This window comes from Mus musculus, chromosome 4, assembly GCF_000001635.26.
Source record: "Mus musculus strain C57BL/6J chromosome 4, GRCm38.p6 C57BL/6J".
Taxonomy (NCBI): domain Eukaryota; kingdom Metazoa; phylum Chordata; class Mammalia; order Rodentia; family Muridae; genus Mus; species Mus musculus.
In genome coordinates this window covers 142,148,659-142,168,383 of record NC_000070.6, presented here as the reverse complement: position 1 = coordinate 142,168,383, position 19,725 = coordinate 142,148,659, and the positions used below count along the sequence as shown (strand labels likewise).

Sequence of the window (19,725 nt, the reverse complement as noted above, 5' to 3'; positions counted from 1 at the left end):
GTTCTCTCCCTGGCCACCTTTTGAGCTCTCTTTCTGTGGGGCAAATCAAAGACCGGCAAACCCATCCGTTTGGGTTTCACCTGTAATTTTACAGTAGGGGGTTTGATCAGTCCTGAATATATATTTAGTGATAGGCTTGGCTAATCTTTCAGTCTAATTATACTCATTAACATTTAAATGTATAATCACTGTTATATCTGGCCATGGCTGTCTAAATATTTTATAGAGATCTTAAGTACAGTAGACTTCCTGTATTGCCATGAAACTCCCATTCCCCGCCCCAGTTTAAAAGATGGCGCAGGTGGTTCCAGCCCCCCCCTCCTGCACCCCCACTTTGGTTGGAGATGTCTGGTTCCTAGGGTAACAGCAGCAAAGTGGGGGTTAGAGAGAGGCTCTGAGACAACCTTTCCTCTCTCTTCGTGGGGGTGTTACCCATCACAGTCGGGGACACTGAATGGAAGAGTAGTCTCCCAGGCAGGATCATAGGGATGCTGGTGTAGAGGTGACCCTTGCTGAGGTGAGACGGCTCTCTCGCTGTGTAAAGGCGCTCACCAGTGTGTAAACGTCCACCGTCAGGCTTGTGGACCTGAACTCAGTCCTCAGGACCCACACGGTGGAGGGAGAGCACCAGCTCCCGCCAGCTGTCCTCTAACCACACACTTTCTATGCCATACGCAAAACTCACAAAATAAGTAAGTGTTACAAGTATCATTTTAAAGTCCAAATGGGGAAGCAGCGGGAAGAAGCAGCTCTCAGTGGACAGTGATGGGCAGAGTGTGTTTTGTGATACCAAAAGCCGGTCAGGAATGGGGCTCTGACCCTCAATGCAAGGAGAAGGCCTGTTGTCACACCTGCCCCCTATAGTAACAGCCAAAGAACACCTGGGAGCTCTCTGTGCACGCCCTGGGCCTGCATGGCCAGGTCGGGACTTCCTCAGGACACTGTCTCCCCTACTTCTTGAGAAAGGTCTCTCATTAGCCTGGAACTCAAGAGATTTTTGCCGACCCCTGAGCTCTGGAGATTCTCCTATCCTCGCTGGGATTAGAGACACACCTTGCCACACCCAGCTTTTCAAATGTGGGTTCTGGGGATTCGAACTCGGGTCCTTGTGTTTACAACAGGACTGACTGAGCCATCATCTCCCCAGCTCTTTCCAGCTTTTGAGCAGAAGTGACCACAGGGATGAGGACTGATCAGACCACTCCTGCACGGGAAGAGTTGGTGTGTGTGTGTGTGTGTGTGTGTGTGTGTGTGTGTGTGTGTGTGTGTGTGTACTCATGCATGCGCACATACGCACCCATTCGTCTCTCTGCGTGAGTGAATGCGTGCGTGCATATGTCCATCCCTATGGCAGATACTAAAAGGCTACAACGCGGTAACTTGCTCTGGGTCTCACTAAAGCATGGCAGAGCTGGGGCTTTGAACCCAGGCCATCTGTCCTGGGATCTGCTCTTGAATGTTCCTGTTCCACAACTGCGCGCTTCTGTTCTGTACTTGGAGATTGGCTGTCACCTGCATGGAACTTTGTAGAGCCTTGCCGCATCTCCCATGGGAAACTGCAGTCCTGAGGGCAGTCCCCAAATCACTGGGTGCCCCGGGCCCCTTCTGAGGACCAAAGCCCAGAGAAGGTGCCAGACTGAGCTCCTGAGGCCACTCAGCTTGTTGTTTTGCAACCTGACGCCCTGGTCGTCTCTCTCTCAGGACGGGACTGAATACAAGCCATTGTCTTGTTTGCTAATGGCCTCACACACAAAAGTCGCCCTTTAAGGATGCCGCTCACTGGAAGGGAGGGGAGAAGAGTTGACGGCCAATGTGGTTTCCAGAAATATCCTTTTCAAGTCTAGGGACTGTTGGTGCTCACCCCCTCCCCCACCCCACCTACCCCCACCTGCTATTTTTAGGAGGACTTTCCTGGACTCCCCACCAAAACCTGGAGAACAAACACATCCCATCATGCCCTGCCCCCCACTTCCCTCCTGCTGATGACCTCTGGGGGAGGGGAGGAAGCGCCACCCGCCAGGGCTTCCTGGTGTGAGGAGGGTGAGCGCCCTGCAGGGACTCTGATTGTAGTTTGCGTGTTAATCTCTTCCTTGGCTGGCCTGGATGGCCTGGCTTTCCCCTACTAAGACTCTGGCCCTACTCTCGCCCTAGGCTCCAAGACTGCTCGTCTGGCACCCTCTAATCGAGTCCACTGCCGACAGCTTTCATCCTTAGCCTGGAGTGGTTAGGCACAGCCAGGCAGAAACACCAGCATGTGCAGCCCGGAGCTCTGCTCCTCTCTAAAGCTCTGCCTCATAAAGAAAGCTTCCCCATTCGACACTCGGAGCAGAGCGTAAGGGACTTTTCCAGGGTCACACAGCTGGTATCTGCAGAGCCAGACTGCTCAAGTTCCCTGTGCTATAAGGGACATTTAAGAGCTTAAAAATAGGGCTGGAGAGATGGCTCAGCAGTTAAGAGCACCGACTGTTCTTCCAGAGGTCCTGAGTTCAATTCCCAGCAACCACATGGTGGCTCATAACTACCTGTAATGGGATCTGATGCCTTCTTCTGGTGTGTCTGAAGAGAGCTACAGTGTACTTATATGTAATAAATAAATAAATAAATGTTTTTTTAAGAAAGAGCTTAAAAATAGTTTAAGAATTGGGACTTTAGAATTTCCATGAAAAGTCAGGGTGTATGGGGTTACAATACCTAATGCAATTAGGGTAACCTCACTCTCTGGAATCTAGGAACAGGGTTCTGGGGCCCCCACCCTCCCTGATGATGGGTCTTGGCAGGGCCCCGAAGGTAGTCTTCTGTCCCATCAGGATATGGTGGCCTTGAGTGCCTGGGCAGAGGACCAAAGAGAAGCATCTCGAGATATGTAGCCTGAGGGAGGAGCCAGAGTCTGGATTCCCGGTGACTTAGAAAGGACCAAGTGTGGAGAAGTCAGAGCGGGTCCCTTAGCGACTGAGGGGCTAGAGGTAGAGTGGCCCTTGAGAGCATTTTGCAACAAAAGGAAAAAGAAATATGGAATTTGCTAGAAGGGAAAGGGTTGAGACAGGGTTGACCATTCAGGAGGCCAGAGAGAGGACAGCATTGGTGTGATACTGTTAAAGTTCTGAACGGGGGGGGGGGGGGGGGGGGCGCGGGGCCTGGGCTTGTCAAGGCACTCACATGCCCAAGGGAGTCTTGGAAAGGGGGGGTGGGTGGTCTGAATTTTCACCAGTCGAAGCCAGGCTGGAGGGGCGGGTGGAGCTGAGGGAGAAGCCCCTCTCCTCCCAGGTTCAGCTGAGTTTCTGCTGGGTTCCCCTGACCCAGAGCCTCAGAAGCAGAGGAGTTCCCAAAGTCAGGCACCAGTGACATCTTGGCCCTCCCACCTAACAGGACAGAGAAGCCTGGCATCTGGGGAGGCCCCTGACTCTGGGGTTCTTTTCTCCCCAGATGTTCCAGGTGTGCCTCCTACATATCACTGGGAAGAGAGTCAGCTCGATGCAGGAGAACAGTGAGTGATGTGTTTATAAAAAGATAAAGAGGTGTAAGATATGTTCTGTGGGGGTGTGGTGAGATGTGGGGGAAGGGGTGGTCTCGGTGGCCCATGCGAGGCATCCCTTCCCCCTGAGGGACCAGCTACACAATGGTATATTATAGGATAGAGTTTATTCGGGGTATGGGGAGGGGAGTTAAGAGGGTAGTAGAGGTAGAGAGGAGAGAGGAGAGAAGCAGAGGCTGGCTGTGAGCATGCGGAGAGAGGGGGAAACAGAATGGGGAGGGAGAGAGGGAGAGCAAGAGAGAGAGGAGGGGCAACCTCTTTTATAGTGGGTCAGGCCTACCTGGCTGTTGCCAGGTAACTGTGGGGTGGAGTTTGGACAGAATGCTAACAGTGAGGCCTAAGGAAGATTTTTAAACTATGCTTCTAGCCAAGCCACATTAGCCCAAGCATCAGGAGATCGGGGATGGCTCACTGTGTGGCATCCAACGTTTTCTCTCCCATGCTGGTGGGTATTCATTCAGAGGCCTAAGTCCCACAGAGCCACAGGCCAGGCCTTCTCTGTCTCTCTCTGTGTCTCTGTCTCTGTCTCTGTCTCTTTGTGTCTCCGTCTCTGTCTCTCTGTCTCTCTGTCTCTCTCTCTCTCTCTCTCCTTGACTACCCTCCTTTTCCAGAGTCTGTGTGGACAAAAGAAAACCTACCCATCACTGGCTACAGCCTCCCACTTCAGCCCAGGGCCCACCAGACTGGAAAGTTTGTAAAGACTCCTGGCTGGGGCTGCCCAGAAGGAGCCCAGAGGCTGCTGAGCTCAGCCTAGCAGGAAGCCAGATTGTGAGGGTGTGGTTTGACAGGACCATGGACTGGCTGGGCTCTGCGGGTGAAAGGCATGAAAGGTGATCCCATACGAGCTGTTCACACACACACACACACACACACACACACACACACACACACAGACCTACCTCCGGCAGCCACTGGGCAGAAAATGGGGCACACACTGGACCATCAGATTGCATTTTAAGGGAAACCTGAGAGAGCCCCTTGAGATGCCAAATGGTGAGGAAGGCTGCATCTCAGAATGAGAGCATCTGGACAGCACTTGGAAATTATGAATGGTCCTGTGGTTTGTGGGGGGATGTGGTGGGCTGTGCTGTCCGAAATGATGTGTGTTTTCATAACGGCAGTGAGATGAGAATCAAGGTCAAGGCATCCTTGGTTTGAGACCTGTTTCTCTCTCTCTCTCTCTCTCTCTCTCTCTGTCTCTCCCCCACCCCCCATAATTTAACACTGGGGCCTCCATGAAACAGGTTCTGCTTAATTCAGTGATAGAGCATCTGCACGAAGCCAAGGGGTTCCATCCCCAAACAGCTCAACCAGCTTCCGCCTCACCCAGAGCCCAAGGGCCAGAAGAGCAGATACAGACAGTGTGCTGTCCCCAGTGTGCTATGGGACCTGGTTTGGGTGGGTGATCAAGGGGACAGGAGATCTGGTGCCAGGGCTGGGTAGTCTTTGGTGCTTAATACATGGCCAAGTCTCTAGTCTGTAATGTATGATGACTTACAAGGCAAGTGACAGGTGACGAGAACCCATGGTGCCTGGTGCTACCCTGGTATCACAGTTCAGGAATCATTAGATGCTTGGATTGGGTTTGTTTGTTTTAATGATTTCATTTTTACTTACGTGTTATGTGTATTGTATGCACATGTGGGTGCAGGTGTCCACGGAGGCCAGAAGAAGGTTGACCACTGCCTTAGATGGATGCTGGACACTCACCTCTGGTCCCTTGCAACACCAACCTGTATCCTCAACTGCTGAGCCACCCCTCCAGCTCCAGTATCATTGTAGAGCAAAGCTGAGAAAGCCAGGTGACCTGTCCCAGGTCTCCTGGAGTTTAAAATCCCTCTGCACACAATGACGACACCTGTCACTAGAGCAGTAGCAGCGGTTCCAGTGACCTGGTTGCTGGAATGAGAGCTGCCTAGGTGAAGCCAGTTTCTGGAAACGCAAACAGAGCGCTGGCTGGCCGGCTGCCACTTCAGGAGACTCACCCCAGAGAGAGGCAAGCCTCACGCATGCAGCCTAGCTGGAGAGAAAGAGATCTTTAGCATCTCGAGCAGCTAGGGAGCAGGGCAGCGGAGGAAGGGCCCTGTCGTCCTTCTCATGCTTGTGTCTGTAGATTTAAATGACTTCTCATGCACCTGGGGTGGATGGAGAACCTGCTGGCTGAGGTGAGGGCCCCAGGGCCCACCTCTGGTCTGGCCGATTTGCCGTCTGCTGCCTTGCTCGATGCTGTGCCCACTTCTTTACCTTGAGCCAGTATAGCGTTCCAGGGGCTCCCAGGGCCTCTCTGTCAGTTTGCGTGAACGCGGGGGTGGGAGGGTGGGGATGGGGGGGCTTTTGTGGCAGATGACAGATCCAGGGTACCACATTCTTAGCTGTGTGGCTGTGTGTGTGTGTGTGTGTGTGTGTGTGTGTGTGTGTGTGTGTGTATGTTAGAAAGCCTTGTGTTGACTGGACACTGGTTTCTGTTTATAGTTTCAGTGACATCTGGTGGTTTGAATGAGCAGTGTCCCTCATAGGCTCATGTGTTAACACCCAGTCACCACTTGGTGGCACTGTTCGAGAAGAGTACAGACCACTTAGGAGGTAGCACCTTGATGAAGGAAGTATGTCATTGGGGGTGGGCCTTAAGAGTCCATGGCTTTAATGGCTTCCACTTCCTGTTCTCTCCCTTCCTTCTTCCCTCCCTCCCTCCCCCCTCACACTCTCCCTCTCAGGCTCTCCCACTCTGGCTCTCTCGCTCACTTCCCTGAGGTGCGGGTGGAATGTGGTCAAGTGACCAGCCAGCTCCCTGCTCCTGCAGCCATGCAGGCAGAGAAACTGCCTGTTTCCATGCCAACCCACCATGATGGTCTCCGTCCTCTGGAACCATAAGCAAAATGAGCAATTTCTTTCCTAAGTCACTTCTGTAAGGGCGTCCCACCATAGCCATAGAAACAGCATTAATGCAAGTCAGTTAGGTTGACTTAAACATGGCCTTCCCTCCCAAAGCTTCCTCAGATGCTAGGTCCGAAGCCTAGTGCGGTACAGCCGGAGTTGGACAGGGCCCAGGACCTTAGAGCGGGTACCCACTTCCCGTGAGTTGGGAACGACTTGGGTTGCACATCATGGGGAGCCCCTCAGACACAGGGGCATGGGGTCCTTCCTGTCTCAAGGCATCCTGACGCTGGTGAGCCTCTAAGCGCCTGAGGGCAAAGACTGGTTCTCACAGGGTAAGACTTACGATGCAACAAATCAGAATCCTAGGTGTATTAGTCAGGGTTTCTATTCCTGCACAAACATCAGGACCAAGAAGCAAGCTGGGGAGGGAAGGGTTTATTCAGCTTACACTTCCATACTGCTGTTCATCACCAAGGAAGTCAGAACTGGAACTCAAGCAGGTCAGGAAGCTGGAGCTGATGCAGAGGCCATGGAGGGATGTTCTTTACTGGCTTGCTTCCCCTGGTTTGCTCAGTTTGCTTTCTTAGAGAACCAAGACTATCACCCACCCAGAAATGGTACCACCCACAAGGGGCCCTACCCCCTTGATCACTAATTAAGAAAATGTCCCACAGTTGGATCTCATGGAGACACTTCCCCAGCTAAAACTCCTTTCTCAGTGATAACTCCAGCCTGTGTCAAGTTGATACATAAAACCAGCCAGTACAGGGCTGGAGAGATGGCTCAGAGGTTAAGAGCACTGACTGCTCTTCCAGAGGTCCTGAGTTCAATTCCCAGCAACCACATGGTGTCTCACAACCATCTGTAATGGAATCTGATGCCCTCTTGTGGTGTGTCTAAAGACAGCTGCAATGTACTCATATACATAAAATAAATAAATCCTTAAAAAACAAAACAAACAAACAAACAAAAACCAGCCAGTACACTAGGGGTTCATTTTCCAACCACAAGGACAAAGGTAGTAAGGCTTGGGGCCACCGACCAAGTCTTCAAGGACTCTCTGTCCCTTCTCCTTAGACCCTCTTATCTCCGTTACACCTGCCAGTCTGTAAGCCTGGTGCTCCCCAGCTATGCCATTAATGGGTTGTGTGGCCAGAATGCCCCCTCCAGGATGGGATAAGAGGACCTGCCTGCCCACCTCTATAAAAATGCATCTGAAATGCCAGTGAATGGCGGCGGTGGATGCCCTATGGTGCTGGCCCAGGCTTGCATGGAGGGTGCTTGCAGACTGGATATGGGATCTTTGTTGGATCTTGGCGTTTCGGTTGGGTTGGTTGGTTGGTTGGTTGGTTGTCTTTTATTTATTTGTAGCGTATGTGCAAGGAATCCAAGGACCACTTACAGGAGTCACTTTTCTCCCACCATGTGTGCCCCACATGCAAGATAAGACACAGACGATCTGGACCACACAGGATAAACTGGACTCCGTCAAATTAAAAACTCTGCTTCACAGGGAGACATGGAGAGCAAGAAAACTTGAGTCATCAGGCGGGCTGGCAAGGGCCTTCGCTCACTCTGTCATTGTGCCTTCCTGGATGTTTGAATTTCTTAAGGCAGGTTCCCTGGTAACAGGCTGCGCCATGTTGGAGAGCTGGCCTGGCTGTGTCCTCAGCTCCACCCTGCAAGCTTTCAGCTCAGTAGGCCTAGAAACCCAGCCCTGATGATCTCAGCTGCCGTGCAGCCAAGCTGGCTGCTGAGAAGACAGAGTCAGCTGGGTTCACTGGGAGGCTCAAAGCTGGAATTCTGAATGCCGACCAGCCCTGGAGTCCCCACTGTGCCGGGTTCCCTGAGGCTCTCTGTGTGTAGCGGTGGCGTGGCCTCAGATGCCCCCACCTGCAGCTGGAATTGCAGGCAGTTGTGAGCTGCCTGGTGGGTACTGAGAAATGAACTCCGGTCCTCTCCGAGAGCAGCAGGTGATCTTAACCACTGAGCCATCTCTCTAGCCCCAACAGTTGTCTTTGTTTTGTTGGGTTATGAGAATTTATTTTTAAAGTTTTTTTTTATTGAATTTAATTGAGTGTGTGTGTGTGTGTGTGTGTGTGTGTGTATGAACACCACGTTTATATCACAGGATAACTATGAAGGTCAGAGGACAGCTAATAGAAGTAGGCTCTTCTTTCTATATATGGGTTCTTGGTGATCGAACTCAGATTGTCAGACTTGACTCTGGGCATTTTTACCAGCTGAGCTGTCCTGCTGGCCTCTGACTTATTTTTATATTCTAGATGTCTCTTATTGGATAAGGGACTCGCAGGTATTTTCTCCCTTCTGCGAGCTGTCTTTTCTTGCTCTCCATGTCTCCCTGTGAAGCAGAGTTTTTAATTTGACGGAGTCCAGTTTATCCTGTGTGGTCCAGATCGTCTGTGTCTTATCTTGCATGTCGTTGAGCCCTACATGCTAATAATCAAGTGGGACTTATGAGTGAGTCTTGGAGGGTACTGAGCTGTTCTGTGGGCTCAGTGGGTTGACCTTGGGGCTCATTTCAGATACAGGGTTCTGAGTATGAGTCCCCCTCCGATGCTAGCCTTCTAGCCCAGCAGGGCTTCCATTGTTGATAGCCAAATCAGAGAGATGAAAAGGGAGCCATTCACATAGCAAGCCTGGGACACCACAGTGGTGTGGGGATCCAGGAGAGACACTGTATTGGGCAGACACCATTTCTCATCTAGACAGAAGACACCCAGAGGAATGGCTTGAGTATCGGGGGCTAATTAATCCTCTGTCCTGTCCGCAGCCATGAAAGCTGACCGGAAGCGCTTAAAGGGCGAGAAGACTGACCTGGTGAGCCAGATGCAGCAGCTGTACGCCACGCTGGAGAGCCGCGAGGAGCAGTTGCGAGACTTCATCCGCAACTATGAGCAGCACCGCAAGGTCGGTGTCTCCCTGGACCCCTGCTCTCCCCTCTCACCCCCGTCCCTCTCCTATCCCTTTCTCCTGCCCTCCCCTCTCAGACAAACACAATCTCTTCTCCGCTCACAATCTCATCTCAAGGCTCTTAGCCAAGCGTAGTCTCTGCCTTGAATCCCAGAGCTCCCTTGGCGCTCTGGTGTCTTCATCTCATCTGAGCAATCCAAGAAATCCAGCCCAGCTCCTGCTTGGGCCCTGTGTCCCTAGGTGGACATCGTGGACTCAGGAATCTAGCTGTTTCAGATCCTTTTTCCTCTGGGCAGACCCTTGGATCTCTCACTCACCCTAGAGCCTCAGTTTCCCCTTCTGTGGAAGGTGTAGAGCTGTTGTGAGGACCAAGATACTAGGAGTCTCATCAATAACCACATTATGGAAGTGGGCAGAGTTAGCCAGGAGCATCGAGAGACAGCAGGGCGGTCTGTCTACAGAGAGGGCTCTCCGAGGGCTTCACGGAGGAGGTGCCTCAAGACTTGGGCTCTCTGTTAGTTACTTTTCTCATGATAAAACACCTGATTACAGCAATTTCATGGGGAAGGGGTTTGTTTTGGATCAGAGTTGGAAGATATGGTCCAGTCCGTAGTGGTGGAAGAGATGGGAGGTGGTGGGCCACATCTCATCTGCAGTCAGGAAGCAGAGAGAGATGGATGCTTCACTCACGGTCTCCTTATTCAGTTTGGACCTCTAGCCCATAGGATGGCGCCACCCACATTCAGGGTGGGCCTTTCCACCTCAGTGAACCCCATCTAGAAACTCCCTCACAGAGCCCCCTAGAGACCCATTTCCTGTTGAGTTGACAGTTGAGATTCACCACCCTGGGCTCTGCGAAAGAGAAGGAGTTTCTAATTACGTGATGGATTTGGTCAGTGAGACTCTGTATGGAGTATGCAGGGTGAACTCCTGCCCCAGTTAGAGTCCATTGCTCACGAGCGACTATTGAGAAGGTGTTTCGCCCACTGTTGTGCAGGTCAGAAAAAAAATGGGTCAACGAGATAGCACAGTGAGTAAAGAAGCTTGCTGCTAAGCCTGATAACCTGAGTTTAATTCCTGGGAGTCGCATGATGGGAGGGAAGAAGTGGCTTCTATGAGTTGACCTCTGTCCTCCATATGCCATGTGGGCAGGGCTGCCATTGAGTTGTGTACATGGACCTGAAGTAGAAGTGTTCTTCCATGTGCATCTTCCCTGTGTGTCACTGGGTCTACAGTGCCTGACAATTTGAGGGAAGAAGGGTTTATTTGGGCTCATGGTTTCAGACCGTCATGGAGGGAAGTTAGTAGCCGTGTGAGTATGCAGCAGAGGTGCTCACGTGACCAACCAGGGAGCAGAGCACAAAGGCTGGAGGAAAATGTAACGGATTCAGAGAGCAATGGCTGGAGCGACAGCAGCCTTAAAAACCTCAGAGGCTTTTACCTCTAGTACTCCACCTACTTCTGCCAGCCAGGCCCCACTTCCTGAAGGCTTCACGCTCCCCAAAGAGTGCCACCAGCCAGGGCACAAGCAGGCAGAATGTAAGCCTGTGAGTGGTATTCCTGACTCAAACCTAACAGTTCAGCCTGCAGTTTTGGGGACAGGAGGGCCCAGTGGGTCTTCAGTAGCAGTGGTGGCAGACAGTGCGATGGGCCCAGTCAAGGAGGCCACCTCTGAGCTGCAGTTAGAGGCCAGTTGGCCGAGGCTAGATTGGAATTGACACTATCCTCACGTGCTCACTGCAGGTGACTCTCTGACACATCCCTGGCATGCAGAACTCTTCCTTCCTGAGGTCAAATGGCTCTAAGCAGCAGTACAGGTGTCATCTGCGTACTCTGTATGTCCCCCCCCCCCCCCCCCCGCACTGTTGCTGTGGCATGCATGCATTCAGGCAAGCCAGGGGTGTAGCGTCTGAATGGCTTGTGTCACCCAGGCCCACTTTGCAGACAGCAAGACTAAGATGCTCAAGAGGCTGGTGGCTGATCAACACCAATTAGAAAGAACTTGGGATGCCCCTTATGTGACCTGGGCAGGCGTTCTACCCACATATTTACTGACACCGTGCAGGAACCAAAACCCCAGCCCTGGTTTTATCCAGCCTCTCACGACTTGTGTCTGGTTACCAACACATCATTTGCATTTTATGTTTTAAGGAAGTGAGTAGCATTACTAGAACTCCTCGCTGGTTCCCCAGTCACTGGGCTGCAGGCTCTCAACCTGCCATGGCCCACTGGCTTTTTCTGGAACCTCCCCAGGCCTCAGCTGGAGCAGGTGGGGACAGCAGGGACTCAGAGCTGCTGGCAAAGATAAGACTTGGCCTGTCCAGAAAATTCTCAGAGTTCCGACATCGCAGAAAACTGTGCCAAAGACACATGCCCTGTCCCCTGAGTGCAGCTGGGGACTGTCCACAAACCCAGCTGGAGATGTCCTCATAGCAGGCCAGGCAGCCAGCTCCAAGCTGGATTCGAGATAATCCTGGTACTGAGTCTGAGATACTCTGTCGTCACCACCCCACCACACCCAGTCTCCTGCAGCCTCTCGTCACTGCCCATCTCAGACCCCTGACCTGGCCTGCAAGGCCATAATGATCTAGCCTTGTAGCCTTATCCTGCCCTTGTGAGTTTCAGGCACTTGTCCCTAGGCCCTATCAAATTCTGATCCCCGGGGAAGGAATTCCATAGTTCTGTCTTTGATTCCTCCATGATCAGCAGTGGGCTGAGGGTGCTTATCCTCTGGGCCTCAGTTTACCTCTCTGTAAAACAGGAATAATTGGAGTCTCCACCTCATGGGTGGGTGCGAAGTTCAAGTAAGAGTCATGCATGCAGAGCCTGCAGCACTGCCCAGGACTCTTGGTGACTGCTACTGCTGAGCCTGTTGGCCTCTGCCTGGGAACAGTGTCGTGGAGACACTGAAATACCCACAGACCTTTTTCACCTAGTGTACAGCCCAAGGCTGCTCGCAACCAGCAGAACAGGCGAAACCTCAGCGATAACAAGGATTGAAAGGGTCTTAGTGAGTCTTCCTCCTACCTCAGGGTCACCAGCCAGCTCCCAGGGCTGCCCAGCTCCTCTCCAGGTCTGTTTCTTCAGCATAGCCTCAGCAAGCACAGCATTATCTGGCTGTGTCTGCCTCTCGTTTCTGTTGGTGGGGTGAGCGTCAGGTGTGAGCAAGGACTGGCTGGAGAGAGCGCTAGGCTGTCACCCTAAGCCGGTGTTCCAGGAAGGCTTCTTGGAAGAGGAGGTATAAAGAGGGATCCTAGGGAGTGAGGAGCTTGCTGGCAAAGCCCCAGGTCACAAGGCTATCTCAAAATGCATGCAGGACAGATGGGGAAACTGAGGCCATGCTGACCTGCAGGTATTTGCAGAGCCAGGACTCTCTCTAGAACATTCGACACTGTTGTACATGCTGGAAGCCACATTCACGGAGAAAAGCTGGTACCCCTTGGCCTCCTGGCCTTGCTGGTAGAGACCTTGGATCTGGTTTAGATGTGGTGGTTTGGTGGGATGGGCTGAGTACCCCCAAGGACCATCCTCTTGAGAAGACAGCAGTTTCAATACCACCCCTGTTCAGAGGTCAGGGTCTGCCCTACACCTGGCTGGCACCACCCCTGGCAGCCATGGTTCGTACAGGAAACGGAGAGAGGCCTTGGCTGGTGGCAGGAGGAGTTTCTTCCTCATGAGACTGAGTGTCGCCTTGTAGGGTGGCAGCAGGCTCCTGTGGTAGCCCAGGCGGTCACCGCTTCAGGTGTCTTCCTGTACCTGTTTAGCTTTGACACAGTTCCTCGGGCAGGAGCTGGGCATTCGGAGTTGGCAGAGTGATTGCCTAGCGGGTGGGAGGCCCTGGGCTTTGTCCCCAGCACCACAGCAGAAACCGGGCCAGCACTTGGGAATTGCAGGCAAGAGAACCAGAAGTTTAAGATTATCCTTGGCTACATAAAGAGTTGGGGGCGAGCCTGGGCTCTGTAGGGACCCTGATTCAAAACACAAAACAGAACACCTCAAAGCAATCAACCAGATAGATAGATAGATAGATAGATAGATAGATAGATAGATACATACATACATACATACATACATACATACATACATTAATTAATTAGTTAATTAATTAATTAATTAAATGACAGAGTCTCCTTCACTCCAACCCTTTTCAGACCCTACTGTGCCTTCTCCACATGAGGTTGTTCTGTCCTTGAAAAGAATCATATATATTTCACCCTGCCCCCGTTTTCTGAATAGAGGCAAGCATTTGCCATGCTCTCTCATCGAGAAAGTGGTCTCTGGGGGTGTCCAAGGTGACCACCCCATAGCTTTCCCACCTCACACCAGGGCTTTCAGCCTTGTGTTTGGGATTCCCCATTCCCCTGCCCACCCAGATGAGCCCTTCCCCCCCACCACCACCACCACTTTACAACCCATCCCCCCCTCTCATCCCCACCACAGGAGAGTGAAGACGCAGTCAAAGCACTGGCCAAGGAGAAGGACCTGCTGGAGCGAGAGAAGTGGGAGCTTCGACGGCAGGCCAAGGAAGCCACAGACCATGCTGCGGCCCTGCGCTCCCAGCTGGACCTCAAGGACAACCGCATGAAGGAGCTGGAGGCGGAGCTCGCCATGGTGAGCCCGCACTGGGCACTGGCTGTGGAGGAGCAGCCTGGAGCACTCAGAGCCCCTGAGGGAGAAGGAGGCTAAGGGGAGAGCAGTGGGCTGTGTGACACTCCTGAGTTGGGGACCTCCTGAAGCCCAGGAGCACTGGCTTTCTGGGAGGCCTCACTTGGCCACATGTCCCTACAGACTTCGAAAATGTGGGGCAATGGGAAGGCATATTGTGGTCCAAAATAATCATATTATTTTGGTAAAATATCTAGGAATGTTAACATCTCAGAGTCCGGGGTTACAAATAACAGTATCTACCTATTTGTGTATATACACTCATGTTTCTCATGACATAGTTAGGTATAGCCAGAACACACAAAGATAGAAAGCCTTTGAAAGCCCCCCTGGACCCAGTGTGTGTCACACACACACACACACGCACGCACGCACGCACGCACGCACGCACGCACGCACGCACGCACGCGGTCTCTCTTAGTCCCCCTCCCTTGTGTGACTCTTTAGTAATGGGATATGTTCTCCAGCAGGGTGCCAGCGTTAGCTAACAGTGCACTTACAGACCTTGACCTCTGGCGCCTCCATCCCTGCATATGCCCTGTAGGGCTCTGGGGAGGGTGTAAGGGGAACAGGGAAACAGCTAGTGCTGCATTTGTGTGCTGCACTGACCTGATGGTTTGCAAACTCCTGCTTCAGCATATAGCCACCCAGAGCAGGGCAGCTGCCTTGTGCAATGCTGACCCCTAGTGGTGAAGGCTGTCAAGGCAGGAAGACATCTCAAGTGGATACTTCCTGCAGCCCTGAGAGGGATGGGTGGGAAAGACCCTGGGTGCCCACTTCACCACAGTCCCTGTGGACAGATGGAATACATCTTGGTGCTTTGAGCCCTGGCCTCAGCATCTTAGTTGTTCTCTGATGTTCCCTATATTAAGAAATAAGTCCCCTAGATTCTGCTCCCAATATACAGGTATACAGCCTGCTTTCCTCTAGCCAGAAACTAAGCTCCCCTCCTCCTCCCTGCAGCTTCGGACCCTCTGCTGCTGGGGGGCCTAGAGCTCTGTCACAGGCAACATCTTCCTAGAGGAAGAGGGAGGATGCCTTACAGGGACTCATGATGGCCCCACCTCCTTCAGGCGTCCCTCTGACTCCACATCCTCCTCATCCCCTTTACCACGTGACAGACTTCAGCACAAACAGGCTGTGCTGAGGACAGCCCCAGACCTTTCTGCTATGAGGCCCAGGCTGACCTGAGGAGCCAGCTCTGAGAGTGGAAATCGCTGAGACTGCAGGCAGCCGAGGGCAGATCTGCCTGGCAGAAGCACACAGGGATTCTGGAAGGAAGTCAGGACCCACAAGTGCAGTAGGAAGTTGGGGGCAGGGCATGTGCTCAAGGTCACACAAAGGTTCCATTACAGCAGGGGCCATGTCTGGCTTTAGCTGGGTTTGGGTCATGTGAGCCTAATCATCCCAACTTAGAAATTCCCAAGAGCCCAGTGCTCCAGGATCAGGATGCTCAAAGGAGGGTAGAGGCCAAGAAAAGAGAAGAAGGGCGAGGTCAGGGTTCAAGAGGGGCTCCCAGCATTGGCTCATACACAGTGAGAGAGATACAGTCGGAAACAGTGTCTGTTGCTGGTGGGAGATGGTCCACACAGCCCCAGTGAGCCATCTTTCTCAGAGATTTCATGGCTCACGCCTTTAATCCCGGCACTTGGGAGACAGAGGCGGGTGGATTTCTGAGTTCCAGGCCAGCCTGGTCTACAGAGTGAGTTCCAGGACAGCCAGGGCTACACAGAGAAACCCTGTCTCAGAAAAAAAATAAAATCAGGTTCTATGTGGGCAGAGTTGAGACGCTCCCATGTCTGGTGCCTAAGGGGATTTCCCACTTGTCAGATAGTCACGTCCCACTCCACACAGAGGACGTCCCACTCCACACAGAGGGCCCACCCCTCCTGACCCCGCTAGGGGTGAGGTCCTTCATCAACCAGGGGAGAAACCAGGTGGGAATGGGAGGGCATCGTGTCCAGGCCTCTTCTTGTGTTGCTTGCTTTGTGGGTTGGTCTGGGTGGGTCTCTGCTTTCTGTGTATGTGTGAGGGATGCTCAGGAAAGGGCGGCCATGATGGACCTTTCCTTTCCTCCTCCCACTCCTGCCCTGCCCTGAAAGAGCCTGGAGAGTTACCTGGACTAACTTTGAGTATGCACGAGTCTGTGTCTAATGCAAGCTCCCTTTCTTAGCCAGCAAACTTTAAGAACCTGTCTGGTAAAATCCCACTTCCCACAGTGGGAGTAAGAAGATAACTCATAGCTAAGCTGTCTCTGACCTGTGCCCTTCACAGAGGCACTCTCTCTGCCCCGAGCTGACCCACGTGTAGCACCCAGAATTGTGGCGGCTCCCCTAAAACAGGCCTGTACCTTGAAGCCCAGGCTCTACCAGCCTTGTGTTCCACCAGCTTGGCTCTTCTGAGCTAATGCTTTGTGCTCTGCTTTCTACATGGCGGCCCAGGCTTTCAGCTGCTAACAGAGGGGCCCGGATAACTAACTGTGCATCATGGTGGGGCTGCCCTGTGCATCATGGGGTGTTTGGGTGCTTTCCTGACAGCCTTGGGGCTGACTTCTCTGCCCATGACCCCCACTCTTCCCAAACTCAGGCCGAGACCTGCCTTCTCCCAGGTTTACCCAAGGACACCCCCTACACCTCTTCCTCAGGCCTATCAGACCTTGATCTGCAGGCAGCCAGGAGGAGGCTCTGATTTCACCCTGGCCAGAGCCTGCGCATAGAAGACCTCAAAGCCTGCCAACACAGTGACACACTTCACACCTCCTAATAGTGCCACTCCCTATGGCCAGGCATTCAAACACATGAGTCTACGGGGGCCATACCTTTTCAAACCACCACAATGTGTTAAAGTGGAGACAGGATCCCTGGGACTTACTAGCGCAACAGCTTTAATCTCATTGGCAAGCTTCAGAGAGAGATCCTGTTTCAAGAAACGAGGTGGGTGGCTCCTGAGGAGCAATACTGTCATCTTGATGTACAACCGTCACACAAACAAGCATGTGCATACATGGGCACACACCACACACACACACACAGAGAGAGAGAGAGAGAGAGAGAGAGAGAGAGAGAGAGAGAGAGTCCTGACGTGTCCTTGGAGAACCCAGAACCCAGAAGTGATGCCCGCACTTGGGTTCCCCCATATGTGGTCTCACCTTGCTCTTAGTGGGAACTGAAGGTGAGACCCTACTGAGCGTGGGTGAGACTTGCATCACTTTCTGGTGGCTCACTGGTGCAGAAGTAGAATTCTCGGCCTTCTTGCCATGGTGAGAAGAGGTGCCAGGCAGCTGCCCGAGAGGTCCCTCTTGGTTACATTTTCTTCTTCCTTTCTCCTGCTCTTACTCCAGGCCAAGCAGTCCTTAGCCACTCTGACCAAGGATGTCCCCAAGAGGCATTCCCTCGCCATGCCCGGTGAGACGGTGCTCAATGGCAACCAGGAATGGGTGGTGCAGGCTGACCTCCCACTGACTGCTGCCATCCGGCAAAGCCAACAGACTCTCTACCACTCACACCCTCCCCACCCTGCAGACCGGCAAGGTGAGTCCTGCCCAGCTTGGGCCAGCAATAAGGGGGAGTCACAGGAGGAGGCCACTGGATGCAGTGGGAAAGGCAGCTTCTTTGTTCATACCACGGCAGCCTGGGGCAGCACAGGACAAACTATGATGACTAGTCTAACTGAACCTACTTAGAGATGGCCTTCATGCATAGCTGAATCCAGAGACTCAACTGTGCCTAAGATGTAAACCAAATGACCCTCATTGGTCAACTTGGGCCACACGGCCATCCCTGAACTAATCACAGTGTCTAGGCGAGCCAGTGCCCTGATTGGCCAGCCTTGGTGACCCAGGCATCCTTTGGCTGGAGAGGGTACTGAGCTCCTTGGCTGACAGCTGTAGCCAGTCCATTTGTTGCCAGTCCATTTGTTACATAGAAAGAATGTAAATGCTACATGAAATGTAGCCAGTCCATTTGTTACATAGAAAGAGTGTAAATGCTACATGAAATGTAGTCAGTCCATTTGTTACATAGAAACAGTGTAAATGCTACATGCTTTGCTGCAGATACTTAGCAGGGCACCTGGCTCCATTCCCACCGACTCTGGTACACACTCCAATCCAGTCTCCTTGTCATCCCATTGTGCATCACTGATTGTACATGGTGAGCCACCTGACTCTCCTGAAGGAGGAAGGAGCCCTCTAGTGGTTCTCAACCTATGGGTCACGACCCCTTTGGCAAACCCCCCATCTCCAAAAAAATATTTGCATTTCAGTTCATACCAGTAGCCAAATTACAGTTAGGAAGTAGCAATGAAAATAATGTTATGGTTGGGGGTCAGGACAACATGAGGAACTGTGTTAAAGAGCCCCAGAGTTAGGAGGACTGAGAGCCACTGTGCTAGGGGCTGTAGTAAAACTGGCCCTCCAGGTGTCCACAGCTGGTTACACAAGGCCACGGACAGTTATGCAAGCCCTCTGCTCCCTATAGATGGTGCCTGTAGGGTAAGACAGATGAGCCTTAGAGGGAGGGGCGGTTCACACAGTTGAGGTCACATCCTGGCTCTACTGCGTATAAAGGATGTGACCTATGACCTGATACAAGGGTCATCTGTCCCTTTGGTACGAGAGATGCTGGATCCTTAATGCAGTATGTCATGTGTGTCTGTTTGCTGAGACCTCCCTCCCAGGATTGTCAGAAAGGTAAAGTGTACAGAATTCCCCAGTCAGGTTCTAGGTAAATATTAGCTGCCCCTGCCTGTCAGCACTGACAGGGGACAGACACACAGGGCTCCAGAACCTCTACTGTAAACAGATTGGAGCCCACCTGCAGTAAACACAAGCTGTTCTTTGCTGACCCTTGCGGGGATCCCTACGGGGTCCAGCCGGCCTTTGAAGCCAGGTGAGAGCTGAAGACCTTATAAAACCTAAGTCTGACGCATCCCTAGACAGGATGCTGAGACCTAGCAGTAGCTCTCGCCCGCCACCTCTTGGTCAGTCCCAAGATCCAGGTGTGCAGGTGGCTCCCCAGCCTCTGGTCCGCCTCGGCTGCAGGAAACGGAGGTGCTGTTGAAGGTGGGCAGTTTGTAATAGTTGAGGCATGATTGATAAGTGACTTCCAACTACAGCCTGAGGCTGCAAGTTCCCCATCCTTGGTGGGTCTGACACTAAATTAGGGTTAGCCCAGGCTACAGAATCCACCATCGTCTGAGCCCTTCTTCCTCTACTGTCCTTGCCGCTTGCTCCTGCAGCCACATCAGAACTTTTTATTAAACATGGCTTCTCAGAGAAACTTCCAGGTTCTCTTCTTGGCTGTCAGTCTTCACACCCCCACCACAGCCCGAACTCCTCTGTGCTTTTGTAACTAGGTATTTGCACGCACGGGGTCACCCACCTCCACCCTGTGCTGTCCATGGGAGGGTGTCTGCCACATGGCTCCTCTTCCCTTTCTACCGCACACACCACAGTAGGTGCGTGTCTCACCCGGATCCTCTGCGGAGAGGCTGTCACCAGCAGTGTTCTAGTCTACTTATGTTGCCAATGCCATGACAGAAGCAACCCTGGCATCTCGCAGTTTCATGAAGGGAAATCGGAGCAGGACCCTGGAGGCAGGGACCAGAAACAGAGATGGAGGAATCCTGCTCCCTGGCTTCCTTTGCTCTCCACAGTTGCCTCAGCTTGCTTACCTATACTGCCTGCATCCTGCCCAGGGTGGCACAACCCACATTGA

At 52.6% G+C, this 19,725-nt stretch overlaps 1 protein-coding gene across 3 annotated transcripts in view; it reads left to right on the top strand.

Annotated features, from left to right (window-relative positions):
• The window catches only part of Kazn (kazrin, periplakin interacting protein), a gene marked incomplete at its 5' end in the record, with an annotated part of 137,012 nt that overhangs the window by 71,018 nt on the left and 46,269 nt on the right, over window positions 1–19,725 (top strand). For all 3 annotated transcript variants that reach the window (NM_144531.3, NM_001109685.1, NM_001109684.1), the window contains 3 exon segments: window positions 9,204–9,340; window positions 13,784–13,954; window positions 17,349–17,538. In NM_144531.3, the coding sequence (NP_653114.3) occupies window positions 9,204–9,340; window positions 13,784–13,954; window positions 17,349–17,538 (498 nt within the window).